We start from the raw sequence: 18,873 nt of genomic DNA, 5'->3' as shown, positions 1-18,873 counted from the left end.
ATGGAGTGCACACTATACCTGCTGCCTTCAGATGGCTGTAATCAGTCTTAATCAAGTGCTTCATGCAGCGTGCTACCTGTTGTGGATGAGAGATGCTGGCAAGAGTTTTGCTAGCAATGAGTGGGCTAATTTTGTTAAGCACTAAGTCTACTTTCTCTTCTGTGTGTTTCTGCATATGAAGAAGAAAGCCTTTATTAGCTTTATTGTCATTGTACAGAAAGAAAAATTCAATAAGATTTGATGAGCTTCTCTGTCCAGTACAAAATACACTAAAGGATTAGAAAAACATTAAGCATAAAATGTGTAACAAACATGAATGTGTACAAGCAGGAAGGATCTTTTGGTACCTGAAGCGTTCTGGGTTTATTTGTTTTGTTTTTGGACTTGTAGTCCAAGCAGGCTGTGTCTGCATGCAGTTACAAAGTCAAGATGGGGATCAAAAAGACATTGCATTTGGTCAAATGCAACACTGAAACCACTGGCTATCATCTGACGAAGACTTAGCTTTTTATTAGCTTTTTTTAAACATACCATTCAAACATTTTGAAAAGGATAAATTTTTTCTAATCTCCTTATATCTTGGCTACATCCTAAGGGCAATATTGGCTAGTGCCCTTAGAAGCTAAGTCAGCAGACTAGCCGAATGTCAGGTCCTGGAGGCAGACACATTCAGCCCTTGGTATCATTACTTGCAGGACACAAACCACTGGTGGAGAATAATGCGAAGATGAAGAGCAGTCTGGTAAGAGCACCGCAAATGAATGAATGACTTAACAATAAACCGAGAAACAGTAAGGCAAAATGAAAATACAGGAAAACACAGAGGAAACAGCACAGCACGGCACATAAATAATACCGACAACAACACTGACACAATGGGCTTGCAGCACAAGACTCACGTTTCCACCTCCTGCCGAGTAGCCACGCCTGTCCAAGGACCCACACCTAGACTGAACATGGCTATAGTCCAGTTTAACACTGGGGATGAGAACCTGCAGGGTGGAGGTGAGGAATGAGGTGGGAAAACGCTTGGGCTTAAGTCTTTTAAACAGTTTGTATACTCCCACTGTTTAAATAGATGTCTGACTGTGTTTGGCGGTACAATTGGACTAGTGGTTTCCCTGTTGCCCAGAACAAACATCATTCAACTGATAGGATCACTTTAAGCTCAGAGGAAAAGACAATTTGATCTGACTCATGGCGTGAGCTGTGACAGTCTGTGAGCCTGGGTAATGTACCAAAATGCAACAACTGATGAACCTTTAGAAGCTAAAAACACAAATTGAAAGTTCTTTGATTTGAGGCCACTACTTTAGGGATTGAGGATGATGAATATGTGAGTGTGCTGTGACGTGTGCTGACTCTCTGTAGCTGCAAGGAGAAAAAGCAGGAGTGAGATGCAGACAAAGCAGAGTTGGAACAGTACTGAAACAACAAATAAATAGCTTTCATTTTTACACGACAGCACAGCAAAAGCAATGGGGGTTTACACCAGATAAAGAAATGACAGTGCATACACTTCTTACACATTTTGTGAATTAGAAAAGATGAGGACAACGGAGACTTTCGGGTATGTGGCCTCTGAACTGTTTTCCTTTTCCTTCACCGCTTAATGAAACACAAGGAGTGCTTTCAAATATATGCACATCTGTTCAAAGAATATGGGAGACATTCAGTCCCAGTTCAAAACATTCCTGGAACAATGCTAATGTACCGATGGGCTCAAGACAACCAGAGGCAATAAAGAACATATAAAGTATATCTCATTTATGGGGTATTTATGATACGGGGGATCAGACGTCCTTTCTTATGCTATATTGAGAATTTCTTTAATATGCAACAGACATTGACAAAGAGGAAGTGTTTTCATTCATTTCTCAATTAGCACAAGGTTTTCTGCTGTTACTTCCCTTCAAACATCGGGTATGCACAAGCGGTCTCATTAAACAGCTCCTGTGACCTATAAATGGACATCGAACCATAATTTTCTACCCACTGCCAGTAAAATGTTACACTATCAATAACTTTTTAATAGCTAAATATAACAGAGAATTTATTCCCCTTCTTTAAAAGAGGAATTATTTTTGTCTTTCTTCTTAATGCAACCTAAACACAACGTAGCAAACTAAATGAATAATGAGAGCTTGTAACACCACAGAATATCCACAAACCTTGTCTTGCCACAAAGCACCATCACTATAGCATAGCATGTGACCTATTATATCTCATGTAACCTAGAATTGTGGGATAAACTAGAGTGAGGAAACAAGCATTTTATGTACCCTCAGAAGGAAATAAATGGAGGAAAAAGGGGGAAAAAATAAGCAAGAAGAGGATAGAAAGAAAAAGAGCACTCAAGTATGTGTACTAACACAACTAGTGGGAAATTTCTGGGGAAGGAAAAACACATTTAATCTATTGTCGACTCACTATTATTCATATTATTCTACACGAAATGTAGGACTAGACCTAATACACACAATAGTGCAGGATTAAATGTCAAGCTACTCACAGATACATGACAGGGTTTTTTGGGGGTAAAGTGCTAAAGAAAAGTTAGGCTACAGTATTCATATGGATCCAACAGGACTGCATGTTCAAGTATACTTTAGCAGTTTAGCTAAGGCTATGGTCAACTGAGTGGATCTTTCTCTTAACCATCAGGCCATTTTTGTGCTAGACAGTCGGCTAAATATTATAAAAAAGTCAGAAGCATGCAGCCTCCTTGCTATGTTGTTGTTGGTCGTTCATAATGCCAGTAATATATAACCTATAATACAAGTGACATTTGTCACCCCTTGAACTATAGGTGAAAAGAGACAACTGTATCTAAAATTAAAAAGCGAGAGCCAAACTACAGTGAAAAGGGGGGTAAAATACAAACTAGCTCACTTTGATACTATTAACCTACCCATATACTGCACAACACAACAAGAAGCAACATGTTGTACACTACCTAAAGAGATATGAATCAAAATATTTATTGGGAATTGGACTAACTAGAATTATATAAGGCATTCACCCATCCTCTTAATGAGGAAGGCAAAGCTTAAAGGGTACATACATTGGCTCCACGAGGAGAGTGCTTCAGATTATCCTTGGAGCTGCACTTTGACAGTGATGGGCTGAAGTCCTGCCTCTTGTTTAAAATATGAATCTATGGAAACATGCAGAGACATATGGACCTCTTAAATGGCAGATAGGAATGACTGTGTATTATCTTAGTATGCTTGATCGCACTGTCTAATACTCTAGGGACTACAGGATACTGATGATCAGCATACTGAAAAAGTGTCAGTGCACACATTTCTATTGTTTTGGAGCATGATTAATACTTTAAAGAATGAGAAATCACAAGTTTGTGTTTTCTTTAACTGTTTTCTGTACCTCTTGCATTCATGTTGAAACAAATACAGTTTTTCAATTTTCTTCCCATGACTCATCAATCTGCCAACCAGAGTATTTCTTTGAGTTCTCTTTATGAAAAGTCTCAAGCCAACCCACATTTCTTCAAATTTTCTTTCACTTTGAAGCCAGACTTTCTTGTAATGTTTAATGGTCCTGCACAATAGTTCACCAGGCTTTCCAGAGATCTTTCATAGTTTTAATAAATAATTTCAGCATAAAGAAGGCACCTAACTCAAGAGATGGACCCAGGTATTATCAACAAATAACAGACAACTTATCAAAGAATAAATACATAAATGAACTGATAAATAAATACATTAATTAAATTGTCTCTTTAGGCTCTTTGTTACTAGCAGGTTTTCACAAAAACACATCTCAGCATGGTGTGTCGTGTGTTCTTAAAAAAATTGAGGAAACTGCACAAGAAGAAGACTATTTGAACACATGAACAGTATCAGAAAGTCAAAATTCCATCAAAAACCTGACACATGACCCAAGAGATTTATCTGGTCATTCAGTTGATCCGTCTATTGTTTACCTATTACTCATAAGAACTGGTCTCAATGAAAGGTTTGTTGCCAAGAAGCCATTCGTAAGGAAGAAAATAACGAACACGATGAACCTACTGACAACTGGTTCAAATAGCCAGTAGGTACAATAGTGAGTGTCTATAGCAATCTCTAAAAATTCTTGGAGGCTTGTAGCATTTTGATCCACAATGCCATAGGATCTGGAAAGCATTTGATTGGCAATGGCTTCCTTATCCAAAATGAAAATGATCCCAAACACAATGCCAATGCAATAAAAGCATAACCAAATAGAAAAACACACAATGGAACCCTATCAATCAGGGATTGGCCTCCCCAGAGTCCAGACCTCAACTTTACTGAAGCAATGTAGGATCATCTTGACAAAGATTAGAGCAAAAAGCAGCCAACATCCAAAGAAGAGCTTTGACTGTTCTTCAAGAAGCCTGGAGAACTATTCCTGAACACTACTGAAAGAAAGGTTGCCTTAGAGTTCAGGCTGTGTTGAAGAATAAAGGTGGGCATACCAAATGTTGACTTAGAATTGTACAAACTCAGTTTTTGTTTTTTATACTATATGTTTGCACACATTTCAATAAATCATTGTACATATTTCCCAAATAAGGGGTGGCTTAAGACTTTTCCTCAGTACTGTACAATTTCAACAAGATGATCACTAAAATATTAAGAAAAAAAAGAAAAACACTGCCTTTTGATTTTTTGATGTGACTGGTTCGATCCTATGTAAAGCAGCTACGCAAACACGTTCTGCTGCTGCTCTGTGAGGTGGACTTTCTTCAGCACTTTAAAATTCAATAATCAATCAAAAGACAAAAGGCAGTGGCCACGTAATAATTCATTGGCTCTAAAATAGTTTTTTGTATTGTTAATATTAATGGCTCATTTGAATTTAAATTTAATCAATCAAATTACCTTTTCAAGATATTAATGAGTAAAATTACACATAGTAAATGCTTTCTTTTTAATTATTCCACTGAGAGAAAGGTTTCCAGACTTTTTATTCAAAGTGCTATAATTAAAAGTGATAAGGTATACCAGCAGGTCCTGCGTCCAGGTCACGCTGTGTACCGCAGACAGACACAGAGTAACAGAGATGAGGCGCAGCACTGACTTCCAGATCAAAGAGGCCCTGCGTTTGGCCTCTGTTGGCCCATTTGGGTCCTTCTGTTTCTATGAGGACAGTCGTTAGACAGGTCAGTAGCTGAGTAGAGGCTTGCTATATTGCTGTGGGCTGGGGGAGGCTCACTACAGGAGCTGCTTATAGTAACACTATTTGGATCTTTGAAGGTGCTGTGAATATTAAAAATCAGGTGAGGAGTACACTTCCATCATGTCATGTGACTACTGTCTATAAATATTTGCAACACTATAAATGCTGTCACACTAGTTTGGCTTTTTAATTTTCATTAAGTTTAAAAAAGAGGTAAAATTATACGCTATCTATAATTTTTTACTACTTCAATGGTGCAATAGTGACACTAGAGGACCATTTCAACAATGAATGTTTATAACACTGTACTGTAATAAAGGCTCCAGTTAAATAAATACTTTAATACATCATCTATTTCATTTAAATGTCCTAAAGTTTTCTATTTGTATTTTCATTTTTCTCTTATAATTAACACTCAGTGATATTCTCAAGTTATTTGCTTTTGTTAAAAGAACCTTGGAGACATAAACAGGAGCATTAATGCAAGTGTTAAAGATCATTATATATGATAATTATTTGCCAAGCTTCTCACTATATAGCAGCCAAGGCAGGTAAGCAAGAAAATAAATGGATGGATAGATTTGTAATTGTATAATTATAAATGCTTCTGTTAATATGCATCAAGGTGTCTTTTAAATCTAAACTAAAATGTGAAGACTAATGCAATTTGAGTGATATGTCAGTAGGCCCGACATATAGCCCCAAATTATAAAAAGTATCACTCTTTATAACTGCTGATAAATTAACATTTTAAAAAATAGAGATGAGACAGGAGAAATATCCTTTAACAATGCTATGGGTGTTGATGGTCCAAAGTTTTTCTACCAGTGCGCACTCTGCAACTTCAAGATCTCAGCTGATCTGATCAGAGTCGAGCCGAGCGTTGAGTAATCCATGATTTGCTGTGATAATAAAACAATGACAAATAACTACACGTGTAGCTAAAAGAAATGTTAAAGAACATATATATATTAGCTTTTTAAATCACCAAATATCAGTACTGATATCAGTCATTATATTCAGTTTCATTTATGGGCATAAACATAGACCTCCGAACCTCAACAACTTATCAAACTACCACTGAAGACGAATAACATTTGAGTTTGTCAGCACATAGCCCTGCACTGCATTAATCTATGCTGATTCCAAAAAAAAAAAGACTTTGTCTGAAGACACTATGCTCATGTGTGAAACAAACACCTGTAATCAGAAGGAACAACTACACAATAAGCAGAATAATTCCCATTAAGGATCAGATATCTGTGCAAATTCAACAGATGCATTTGATAAATAGCCGGGTCTATCTAACAGGGAGATAACCCCCTAGTCAATGTATCTGCTATCTGTGTTACAGATAAGAAATACACAAAAGCATGACGTATTCAAAATCACACACAAGCAAACTAACACACAGTGGAGCAAAATCCACACTGAAATATTGGCCAAGCACTTCCACATCCACAGCTAAAATTTCTTCCAATCTGGAATGAGTGATATGACTGTATAATTGAGTATTCACATTGCAAACACTGATGAAGCTATGATAATGAATAACACTTTGACAAAGCATAAACAGTAATGCTGTACACATGCTAACCCCCCCCCCCACAGAAACTCAAGCGTGTTTCTCCTGCAGATGACAGGCTGGCGTTTGGAACATGATCCCTCCCTATTTTATGGCTGACTGCACATAGCAGCTCAGAGACCTGCTAAGTCATAAAGATGCCAGCCAAACACTTAGATTCCTAATCAGGTCATCAGCAAAGGCTTGTAGGAACTGATGGCTACAGACACATTGCTTCCTGGTGCAGTGCTGCCTTTGTGTTTCAGACTCGAGACATTTGTCAAAATGTAAGAAATGTACCCCGAGACACTGTGCTAATGCAGATTCTGTGCAGCAACAGAAAACAAGATTTGTAATTCTGATTTTGCTGAACGGCTGTCTTTCCTTTAGAGAGCCAGGAGGAACGCTTACGGGACAATACTGCTCAGAGTTCAGACTCTCGCTCAGGTGTCATAGTCATGTCATTTTCTGTTTACTGAAATCTCTAGATGGAGAACTGCTTGGTGGTGAGCAATCACAGGTAAAAATAAAGCTGACATAGCATAAGCTAGCATTTACTGCTTTAAAATTGTAAAAAATGTATATATACATATTTTGAAATCATTCTTTAGACCTTTATCTCAGTGTTTATCTTTGGGATAAACTCACAATCAATCACAACAATGTTAAAATGACTTTTTAACCTGCCATCAGGTGGCAGTCTATATTAGTCTATATTAAACTCAGAGAAAAAGAGCCTCGGTCTACTGTGTTGATGGCAACAGATATATCAAACTGCTTTCATCCATCAGACACAGAGCAACATTTACAGCTCTTGAAGACAGATTTTTCTGCAATCTGATTAACGCAAGCATACTTTTACTTTCACTGACAGCAGAAAGAATGTATGCAAGCTCACTTGCTATAAACTGATATCTGAACTAATGCTTCACATAGAGACAAGAGAGGAAGACAGCCACAAAATCAGACTGGGAACTGAAAATGTCTAGAAGTGGTAAAGAACTGCTAAGCTGCTGTAGGTCTTGATTCACCATATAAATAGTTTAGATGATAAATCATATGTCCAATAGGTTTATATATCATTAAAATCAACATTATAAGTTGAAGTACATTTTAGGATAGTCTATCAGGTAAAGGAAAAGTTTAACACGCTACACTTTACATTGTATACATTGTAAATTTAACCAATGGACACGTGTAATTAAGTGTGATTTTCCTTTTTTCTTATACAAAACATCATTATGTAATATTTTGTACTCTTTTTTTACGATGATGGACGGGCAAGATTATTCACGAGCTAGCAGCAGGCAAGGGAAACTAAAAGACTAAAGCAGGACTTTTGGTGAGGACCTAGAGACGGGAGGAAACATGGAAAATAAGCATCTTAAAGCAGAAGAAAAAGACAGAAGATGTTAGACAAAACTTTATAATACTATTTATATGAGGAATGGTAAAGCAGACCTCATCACAGATCAGTGATCTGTAAATATATTGTACAGATTTTTCTTGCAGATCCATATGAAACAGTTATTTGACTCAATTTTTTCCTCCTATTGAACTTTTTGTTGTTGCTTTATGGTTCAAAGGTCAAATCCTGGGTAAAATCTGCTAGGAGGCAAGCATTAAGTTTTTTTGCATGCTCAGTCTACCTGTATATACCTAATATACTTTTTATTTCTATTACATGTAACTTCCTGAAACAAAAATAAAATACATGGTAGCTTCTGTCTCTGAGATCAGTGCAGAACGGAGAGATAGGAAAAAAGGAAACTACAATAAGCAGTAAAAACAAATGTGAAGATGGAAGAAAATTAGCAAGCAGTTAAAAAAAACTGCAGATTTCTGGACAAAGTAAAAGTGTTACCTGTCCTCCTTTAGGCTGATACTTGATATTCTCTGTGGAGCCGATCTTAGACTTGATATTCTTGAAGTCAGGGAGTGGCTGGTTGATAATACGGAGCTGCTTGGGTGTGGTTGCAGGTGACTTGGGTGGGGTACGGACCACAGCCACCTTCCTCTCCTGACAAATCAAACTGAGGGAGCGTGGGGTCCCGGGGGTCCTCGAAGATGATGAGTAACTGGGAGGAGTTCCTGGGGTGATGGCTGTTGAGCCAGGGGTGCGTGGGGTGGAGTGGCCACTGCGAGCTGAACGTGAGCGCACTGATTCTGTAACTGGTAAGATGACACATACAGGTGATGGAGGTGGAGGTGAAGACAAGCTGCAATTCCTTTTATTCCAAATATTTTGAGTCCACAGCACAAAATTACAATATGGTCTTAACTTAAATCTAGAAATAGTAGAAATGAGTTCATCCGCCAAGGTAACAGTTTTCAGTATCAATAGACATCTAGTCTGTAATTACCTGTCATGCTAGGAGCTCGTCCTGTCCTGTGTTCTGCCCTCATCTCAGTGCGAAATGCTGGAGAAAGGGAAAAATCAAAAGTTTTGGATTTAGTGGTGGAGAGTGAAGAAAAAGAGGAGTTTTAGTGCACGCTAATAGTTCAACATAACATTTTGGCTTTGTAATAAAAGTAAATTAAGTATCAATATAAAAAACCAAATGTTAAAGATGCAAGAAGACAGACAGAAATAGAGCGAGTACGCAAAAATCACTTATTAGCAGATGTCAGCTGGGACTTCTTAAAATAATCAAGCATAAGGCCTTATGAGTGTGCTTTTCACTTTCTAGAAATATTTTTCTAAAACTGATCAACAGTAGTAAAGACTGAATTAGTAGCATTTGTCGCACACTGGAGGCTATTAAGAGTTTAGTTTTAGACAACCTAACGTAAACTAAATGCTGATACTTTGTACAGTTTAGGGGAACTGGACCCTACATGTGGGCCTGCGAGGAGCCGTAGAGCCAGAGCTAGTGATAGAGGTAGAGCTCTCTTCATGGTCATGGGGCCCACGGCGACTCATAAATGAGGTGTGGCGTGGCACTGAAGACCTCTTCTCTGGGCTCCATGACCCACCATCCTGTTGGAAAACATACAGGGAGTGCATTGTTAGGCCAGTCAGGCAAACTGTGGTTTATCTTTTTAATTCAATGTGAAACAACAGATATCGTATGCCAGCAATAGTACAAAATTCATGCAAATAATATTTATGTTTGCATGAAAGCATGTATGAAATTTCCAGGACTTGTGCAGGAACCCTGCCACTCTTCCATCCACCTACCTTAGCTATTTGTTTCTGTAATTCTGTGGAGCCCTGAGGCTCTGCTGAGGATGGACGAGGTCTATCTAGCGAGGCAGCCGCTCTGGATATGAAGGTGGGGATCTTTGTAAACGGTAAATGATGGGCATGGCACTGAGATGGTACAACAAAGAGGCGTGGTTGGTGAGGCGCATGAAAACAAAATAAAGAACACAGGATGACAAAAAGTGGTGAAAATACCACTGCTACAACATGCATCATGAATGCACATGATCTCATGAATCATGTGGAACAATCTACTATGTAATCAATTAAAGCAGCTCCTCTTGCACATTCATTTTAGTAAGAAACTGAAAACTCATGGGACATGAAAATATCAAACAAATAAACAAAACTTAAGAACGTGAGGGATACTCTTCCTCATGCCCATGCAACAGCAACAGGCTACACTGCAGAGCATGGTATTAGAAGACACTTTCAGTATGCTGTGATGACATGACATTTAGGAAATATAGAAACCATGTTCTTTTAGACACAATAACTGTCATTACCATGGCGGAGGAGTGAAATGGAGTCACGACCACAGGCAGTGGAGAAATGTCACAGGTTGGTTCAACACCCACTCAGCAAAATAAACACTCCAAATGCGTCTGTCTTTACTACTTGTGCAAAAACCCATTAAAACACGCCAAGAAGAGGAAACATTTTACAAAATGTAACCACCGTTAATATATTTTCTTCATGAAATATGAACAAAAAACTAATGCAACACTGTTTTCCATGCCTGTGTTAGTGTGTAGATGGAAGGACAAAGCATTTGCTTTATCTGGATGTGATGTGTTATTGTGTTAATCTCTTTTGAGATTATTATTTTTTTTAACTCAGCAAGTCACCCTAGGAAATAACATCATTTTAATGATTCTACTGATAATTGTTTTTTCCAAATTAACGAGATGCTTTTTGTTTCAGATTCTGCAGAAGGCAAGTTGTGTATTAGCGGTTTCATATTAATAGCAAAAAAGCAAAAGTTTCAAATCTGTTGCACCAAAAAAAGGTTCTGCCTGTTTCTAGTGTTCAGTATCCATTGAGTTGCTCTATGCCTTTCATTTAATTGTTCATTCATGCTGACTGCCAGCAGAGTTTTCTTGGAATCTCTCTCAGTGTTTTTTGTGCCAGAGGTCGTGCCATTGTTAGGTTTGTTGAGTATACTTACCGATGCTCTGTCACGAGACTGTCTGGCAACGCTGAGAGGCTGACGACTGTCAGGTAGGACCTCTGAGGGACGGAGACAGACAGACAGAGAAGTTCAGGGAAAAGAAAATACTTCAGAAGAATTCGTGTGTAACCTTCGTACATTGAAGGAGAAGGAGTTAGGGCTCTCTAAATGCCCTACTTTGGAGGATTACCCCCATATTTATATCCTTGCAAGAATATGTTCCCATTACATAAAATGTAAAAATTACAGACATCCAACTTTGCATTCTTAAATGTGGCATGGTAAGCGTTATGCCAAATTCAATGTTCTATAGGAGCTGGATGTTTCTCTCTTGACAGCTTTGTTCTGCAAAGATTTGGCAAGATATCACACAGAATGGGGGATTTTGTATTATGTAAGGCAACCTTGGAAAAAAAAAAATCTAATTGGGGCATTGCAGCAGTATACTGAGCTTTCCTCATCACTGACACAGAATTCAGTCCGTCAGGGGAAAATGGAGAGCAAACTGCCTCTGGGTCAGAGCAGCATTAGCAAATCTAGTAATAAGTTAAAGGGTGGCTGTCACTTAGCAAAGTCTGTCTACCAACCGGAAGGTCAGTGGTTCAATCTCTGGTACCTCTGGTCTTCATATTGACGTGTCCTTGGGCAAGATCCTGAGGCCCCCATATTCCCCCGATGCATTGATCGTAGTGACAGTGTGTGTGTGTGTAATAGATAGAAAATGCTTCAAGGCATAGACTATATTAAAGTAGCTTGTAGTAAAAAGTGCTTTCAGTACTCAGAGTGGAAAAGTGCTTTTAGCACCACGGAGAAGATACCACAAGTTGGAAATGGCTAAACTGGATATGTAATTTAAAAGACCATCGAGGTTGTGAAGGTCTATAGTTTCTTTACCGACAAGATTCATTATTGTGACAAGTCAGCTGGACACCAGCAGCTGACAGAGAACCTAGATACAAACTGCAAAAAATGATTTTATGAAGGAAAGATGTATTCATAAAGAATAACATCTTTATGAATGTGTTAGGAATTAAAGTATTATTTAAGTTAACAATACTGTAGTTAAGAGGAAGTTCGCTGTGCCTTCTTAGACACATGTATATATGAGCATAGGTGTAAGCACAAACAAATGCTTAAAACAGAGAACACAAGTGAAACAGTACTTGTTAGCTCGGAGAACAAACAAAAAACACAAAAAAAGCAAAAAATACACAAATGAATCCAAAGAAAATATTAATGAAAGTTAATCTTTATTATGATGAAACATAAAATAAATGCATTTGAAAACAAATGACTAACAAAACTAATAACATTAAACAACCAATAAAACAAAAATGAAGCGGAGGCGAGACAGGGAATGCTGTTGTGGTGACTGTCCTGCAGCAAGCACCAGCTGTGTGACAGACCAAGGCAACGTGTCACCTGTGGTTATTCTCCTGGGGCAGGAGTGGTGCTGGATAGGACGGGTCTGGCGGACTGCTGCTTTCCCCGCAGTCCTCTTGGACGGGGATTGAGTCCGAGTCTCCATTTTTTTGGCAAGGTCAGCCTTCTTTATCACTGCTGCATTATCAGAGAAAACAGGACCAGTGACAACAGCAGAGAAGTGCAACCACAGACAGAGACAGTAATGTTATAATATGGAAAACACCACAGAAAGCCTGTGTACGGTTCATGCATACTGAATATTAGCTATCTTTTCAACAAGAAAGGAAGTATACAAAATAGTCAGATGCACAGAGTGCTGTGTTTGAGGAGCAGCTGACTTGAACATTATTTAACAATGATTATTGCTTCAGTTATTGACATTATTTTACATACGATGAAAAATAAAATTACAATAACCTTTTTTCTTCTTGAGTTCCTCTTTGGGGATGTAGGCAGGTTCTTTGCGGGTAGGTTTGCGTTCTGGAGTCGAGATTCGTCCCTTAGGTCGCCCCCCCTTAGTCTTGGCTTTAACAGTCTTTTCCTGTTTCTCTGTCTTCCGCTGTTGTGCCAGTTTGTTCTGGACCAAAGCAGGTTTTTTGACCGGACTAGACATCTTGGGCGAAGGGTCAATGTGCTCTGTTACCATACTCTTATCGTCATCTGCAGTGTGGAAAAATAGGGCATGAGACTTTATTCAGTTTGTGTATTTGAAGCTGACAAGAGGGAATAAAAAGAAGAAACAAAAAAGGTGATCTCACCTTGAGTGTCAACCCAGGAGCTGTCCAGAATGGAGTCATCCATTGTGGTTTCATCTCTATCATAGCTTTCTGTTGGCCCTTCTGTTTCCATGGTCTGAGCCTCCCTCTCGGGGGAGCCGGGAATTTCAGGAACATCTCCCATTTCCTCTAAACTGGCAGCCTCTATGTCCGCTTCCTGAGCCAGCTCCACAGACTCTTCTTCTTCTTCCTCTTCTTCTTCTTCTTTCTGGGCAGCAATGCAAACTGCTTCGGCCTCAGGTGGGGCAGAGAAACGAACGCTGTGGCCCGGCTCTTCGGCTTCATCAATGGTTTGGACCACAGTAATGAAATCATCTTCAACTGTCACCACAGACTCAATGGCAGCATGAGCCTCGGGTATTTCCTTCGTCACGTCGCCTTTGTCCTTCAGCTTCTCAACCTCAGCAGGCTTTATTGCATCAGCTTCTTTTTGTCTTGCATCCACTTCAGGCTGGTCTGCAACTTTTGTGTTCAGCTCTTCCTCCTTCTCACGCTCTTCCTTCTCTTTCAGCTGCCTTTCTATTGTTTCTTTCTCTTCCTTCTCTCTCAACTCCTTCTCTATTCTTTCCTTTTCCAGCCTTTCTTTGCTTTCTCTCTCCTCTTGTTCCATCTTTTCCCTCTCTTCTCTTTCTTTTCTCTCCCTTTCTTCCTTTTCCTTCTTTTCTCTCTCCTCTCTCTCTTGCTTTTCTTTCAACTCCTTTTCTTCTTTCTCTTTCTTTTCTTTCAATTCCCTCTCCTCTCTTTCTTTCTGCTCTTTTTCTTGTTTTTCTTTTAACTCTTGCTCCTCTTTTGCTTTCTTCTCTTTCTCTTGCTTTTCTTTCAACTCCCTCTCCTCTCTCTCACGCTGCTCTCTTTCTTGTTTTTCTTTCAACTCTCGCTCCTCTTTCTCTTTCTGCTCTCTCTCTTGCTTTTCTTTCAACTCCCTCTCTTCTTTCTCTTTCTGTTCTTTCTCCAATTTCTCCCTCATCTCCTGCTCTTTCTGTTCTTTCTCCTTCCTTTCGGTTTCTTCCTTCAATATCCTCTCTACCTCTTCTTTCTCTCTCCTTTTCTGCTCTTCTCTCTCTTCCATTTCTTGTTCTTTCTTTTCTGTCTCTTCCTTGATTTTCTTTTCTTCCTCCTCTTTAAGTTTCTTCTCGACTGCTTCTTTCTCTTGCTCTGCCTTCATTTTCTTTTCTGGATCTTCTCTCTCATCTTTGTTTATGCCTAACACAGGTGAAGCTGATCTTTTCGGGGAGCCATACATTTCTCTTTGTTTAAGTTTGGAAGGTGAGAGCACTGGGGAGAGCAGCTTGTCATCATCGATGTTGCTCTCCACAGATGAGGCAGGTGAAGTTTTAACAGGCCTGGCAATTCGGTCCTTGGCCACACCAGTCAGCTGGTACACATCTTCAGCGTCCACTTCCTCATAGGCTTCCTGGTGCACCAGCTTCACCTTCTCTCGAAGCTCCTGCAGCTCTCGCTCCTCCTCCAAACTCAGAGGCCTGTCCTCCATCTCCAGTTTCCGGATCTGCCTCTCATAGTCAGCAATCTCGGTTTCTGACGCTGAGCCTTCACCGCTGGCTTGCCGTTCAGTCTCGCTCACTGACCTCCCACCTTCCTCCAGTGTCACAGTGACAGTTGGTGTCACAAAAGGCTCACAGGGCTGAGCAAGTGGTGTCTCGCTTACAGAGGTAATCACCTGATCATCTTCTTTGCTCTTTTTATTTTCTTCAGCTGGATCTTTTCGCTCTTCTTCTTTCTGGTCTTTTTCTTCAGCTGCATCAGCAACTCCTGATGGCTGTGTCTTATCCTCCAAAGATACATCTCTGACTGCTAATTTTCTTGCCTGCTCAGCTACCTTTTCCTCCAGGACAGACGGGGTGAAGACTTGTCCAGAAGTGTCTGTAGGGCTGAACACATCTGCAGGGGATGGCATGGGCCCTGAATATTCACTAAATACACAATAACCCATCTCTTCCAGCTGGCTGTCACTCTTTCTAGCTCCAGGACTCTGTTCCCCTGAAATTAGGCTAGCCAGTGGGTCATAATTTAAGGCAGAAGAATCAGATTGAATCGACTTCCTCCGAATGATTTCTGGGTCACTGTTTTCTGATTGCAGTCCCGAACGGTTACCAGCAAGGTCAAGCATTTCGGGCAAGTCTTGTGCCATTACTGTGCCATTTTTATATGTATTTTTGGGAGGCTCAGGGGATTCTGGAGATTCCGGTTCAGGACTAGATTTTGGAGGCTGCTCTGTGATCCTTGGAGGAGATGAGGAGTCTGAAGTAATGGAAGCTGCCGTCTCAAGTATGAGTGGAGGGAAAGATGGTGGCTTATCTGCAGATGGTGTAGTAACTGGAAGGTAGTCTGCTGAGTCATCTAAACTTCCACTGGTATATGACATGATATCTGTGGCCAGTGGGGAGAAGTTTCTTTGTCTGCCTTGGCCACTTTGATCCATTGCTCCTATGGTGATGTTAAGTGAGTAACTCCTCTGCTCTAAGGCAAGTTTACCTGGGGAAAGCCTGCAGTCATTACTCCTGTCAGGAACTGTAAATTCCCTAGTGTCTTCTGTTGTACTTTTTTTAGCTTCAGGTTTATCTTGAGCTTCAGCAAGTGTGCTGTAGCTGATCTCAGGAGAACTGGTATCATCAGTACTCTGCTTTTCACCAGCTCTACTAAGTTCGTAATAACCCTCACCTTTACTGTGAGGACCTTCACTAACCTCCATGGCTGATGTTTCAAAATAGGCTGACATCCCAGATCTGTCTTTTGTGTCACTTGTTGAGTCTCCTCCTTGAACTTTGGCTCCCACTGATGTGAAATCAGCAGGAGAGCTGATGCTGCTGAACTCTACCACCTCCACTGATGGCTGCTTCTCTGACACTGTAATCGGCTCGCCATATGTAGGCTGAAGTGTGAGCGATCTGACGGGTTCCTTGGCTTGACTTTGAACATCTGGGGGTACAAAGGATGGCATATCTATGGTGGGACTCTCTGGTACAACTCGTTCACCAGCAAAGAACCCTTGGATCTGGGGCTCATAAAACTCCTCTGGGCGTTTCTCTGATCCAATGCTGTCAGGGCTCATGGATCCACTGTCCTGCTTGTCTGTCTCCATCTTCAAAGCTGAAAGGATATCTGTAAGTTGGCTGTTCGATCATTACAGATATGCATTGTTTTAGCATGCTGTGAATGAGATATCTATTAAGCCAGGGTCTGGAAAAGCTATGACAAAAACAGGCAAAGCTCTCCTCAGAAACTTACAGCACAATGGTACGGCCATCAATGAAGAAGTACGGCGAGATTATGCGGTCCACCAAGTCACAGATGGATGATAAAATGGGATGGTGGTGTGACGGAAACCAGCATGAGGCAACTGTGATGTTGATTTATGGGAAACAAGCAATAACAGATGGGAGAAATATCCATGCTGACCTTCAAAACCATCAGATAACAAGTGAAATAGCATTTCTGTCATTCAGTAAAATGAAGTGTTTAGTCAGTTTGTCAAGTTTAAAGCTTTTAATATTTAAATAGTTTTCACTATTGTGAAAAGTCTAGGGTTTAAATGTTCAGATGTCAGTTTATTAGCACAATCATAGAAGAACTTTACTGGTAAATGACAGATAAATGCTATATGCTGTCACCAGCTAAATGTGACAAAAACAACCCAAAAAAGAGAAAGAATTTGGAATTAAGCTGATACAGAAATGCATTTGATGAGATGGTTTTACCAACAACTGCACCACACTGAACATGAGACAGCCAACACAAAATCCCCTGCAAACTCTGTACTCAGATTCATGATACCAATGATTTATGCACGTGTTGCAGGAATGAATCATGGCTACAAAACTGCGCACAGCACTGGCATACCAGCACTAGGCAATGTATAAACACAATGAAAAATCTGGAAGCTTATAGCAGGTGGAAAAAATAAAACCAGCAACCGTCACGATTAGCATCACTTCACTTCATCATACCACTACGAAAACGGCCGGCCCCGAAAACCACAGCAAGTAAAAGAAAATATAAGCAAAAATACACAATAAAACCAGGTTAGGTTAAAACAATGTGGCTTTTTTTCACCAACAAGCCTGTGTTGCCTTGCAGCCGCAGCAGAGCGCAGGGAGGATTACTTGCCATTCCACTTGAATTATAATGCTTATAAGTTATACATTTCCTTTGTACACATCTTGCGTTCTTATACAGTGGGCAATGCAGTAACATGCAGGCAGGGAGAGCAGAGGGCAGGACACACCTGTCTCAGGGCTCTCCTCACCCTCTGCTTCCTCCTCCTCTCTGTCCATAGAGCTCTCTGCAGTAGCACTAGCTGCCTCAGCCGGCTCCAGGTCTAGATCCTGGGCCTCGTCTATGCCCTCTGCCTGCTCTAAGGGCTCAGCTTGGGGGCTGTCCAGCTCAGGCTCTTCCCCACTCCACTGCTGCTCATCAAGAGCTGCCTCGGACTCTGCTGCCTCTGCACTCTCCTCCTCATCTTCCACCTCCTCCTCGTATTCAGCTGTAAGAGCCTCCATGGTCTCTTCTTCCCGAGAACAGGGTGAAAGGGGGACACATTAAGACTACAGGCAACACAGACTTGGGTTATGTGAGAACACAACTTATGACGGGACACTTTCAGCTCTAGGGAAAGATGGCCTAAAATATTTATTTGTTCACACATATATGTACATTACACATACAGTACAGACTGCTGTTATTTATGCGTTTTTTGTAATCTTTTTATCATGTTAGAGGAATATGTTTTTTTCCCCCAATATCTGTCTTTTTAAAATAATTTTTCCAGTCCATAAGAAAATCCTTAACAGATACCGACCTTTGATCATTTACGACTAAGGTCAGTTGTTTAGTGGTAAAGATAACATTGAGGAAACAACACTTTGTGGCTTAACATTGCATGGACAGGATACTATATATGCAAGTAAATGAAGGAACATTGTATTCATTTGAGTGAAATGAGAGTCAGCTGCAGATCCACCGTGACAATGTCACATCTTTCTAAGGATTTGCAGTTGATTGTACAAAGTGGTTGCTAATAGTCATTAAATATGATCATTTACATTAGTTTACACTAACTAGAAGTTAATAAATGTCTTTAGTATTACACAAATTTCAGGCTGCTGCGACCATCACACAGATGTTAAGTTCAGCTGAGATCTGTGATTCCAAACAACGACAGTAAAATATGTCCCGTAAGATAACTTCTGAATCCCTAAGCTATGGGAGTCAAGAGTTCTGGCTTTTCATTTCATTTTAATTTAATATCTCTGGAGAAAGAACTTTCTTTCCTGTACTCTTTTGAGCAAGAAAAAAAAAATCAGCAGCATCAGGAAAGTTTAATAACTGAGACAAGTTGAATCGGTTCGAGATGGGCTCTTGGTTTCTCTATATTACTTTTTTTGTATATTAATGGATAGGGATTTGGATTCTGCCATTAGATTTCCAAAGATTTATTATGCTATTTTTACAGCACCTTCACAGCATCACAGTCATACTAGACTTTACACTTATCTTGTGCTGAATGACTGACAAACTTGTTAAAAAATGCCCCAAAAAATGAAATCAG

The 18,873-nt window shown here is 39.9% G+C and overlaps 2 protein-coding genes across 15 annotated transcripts in view; both read right to left on the bottom strand.

The window, feature by feature from the left end:
- Nucleotides 1-18,873, bottom strand: part of LOC134645758 (microtubule-associated protein 2-like) — a 91,515-nt gene that overhangs the window by 7,354 nt on the left and 65,288 nt on the right. For 6 of the 14 annotated variants that reach the window (XM_063499330.1, XM_063499332.1, XM_063499333.1 and 3 more), the window contains 11 exons: nt 13,290-16,415; nt 12,949-13,191; nt 12,529-12,666; nt 11,104-11,165; nt 9,912-10,043; nt 9,569-9,710; nt 9,094-9,150; nt 8,595-8,902; nt 4,992-5,126; nt 3,065-3,157; nt 900-992 (listed from right to left, as the gene is read on the bottom strand). In XM_063499330.1, coding sequence (XP_063355400.1) covers nt 900-992; nt 3,065-3,157; nt 4,992-5,126; nt 8,595-8,902; nt 9,094-9,150; nt 9,569-9,710; nt 9,912-10,043; nt 11,104-11,165; nt 12,529-12,666; nt 12,949-13,191; nt 13,290-16,415 — 4,529 coding nt within the window. Of the gene's footprint in view, nt 1-899; nt 993-3,064; nt 3,158-4,991; nt 5,127-8,594; nt 8,903-9,093; nt 9,151-9,568; nt 9,711-9,911; nt 10,044-11,103; nt 11,166-12,528; nt 12,667-12,948; nt 13,192-13,289; nt 16,416-16,553; nt 16,662-18,873 lie in introns of those variants that run through there. The other 8 variants (XM_063499344.1, XM_063499335.1, XM_063499337.1 and 5 more) reach the window with 8 other exon arrangements.
- LOC134645760 (VID27-like protein) lies at nt 16,980-18,013 on the bottom strand. The gene has a single exon (XM_063499345.1). It carries the CDS (start codon nt 17,822-17,824, stop codon nt 17,462-17,464), a length of 363 nt encoding a protein of 120 aa, XP_063355415.1. The 5' UTR covers nt 17,825-18,013; the 3' UTR covers nt 16,980-17,461.

The sequence above is a fragment of the Pelmatolapia mariae genome, linkage group LG16_19 (genome assembly GCF_036321145.2).
Source record: "Pelmatolapia mariae isolate MD_Pm_ZW linkage group LG16_19, Pm_UMD_F_2, whole genome shotgun sequence".
NCBI lineage: Eukaryota > Metazoa > Chordata > Actinopteri > Cichliformes > Cichlidae > Pelmatolapia > Pelmatolapia mariae.
Note: the sequence above shows the minus strand (reverse complement) of the source record. Positions and strands in the feature narration are given on the sequence as shown.

Coding starts and splice junctions, on each gene's coding strand:
- LOC134645760 (XM_063499345.1), bottom strand. CDS start 17,824: ATGGAGGCTCTTACAGCTGAATACGAGGAGGAGGTGGAAGATGAGGAG.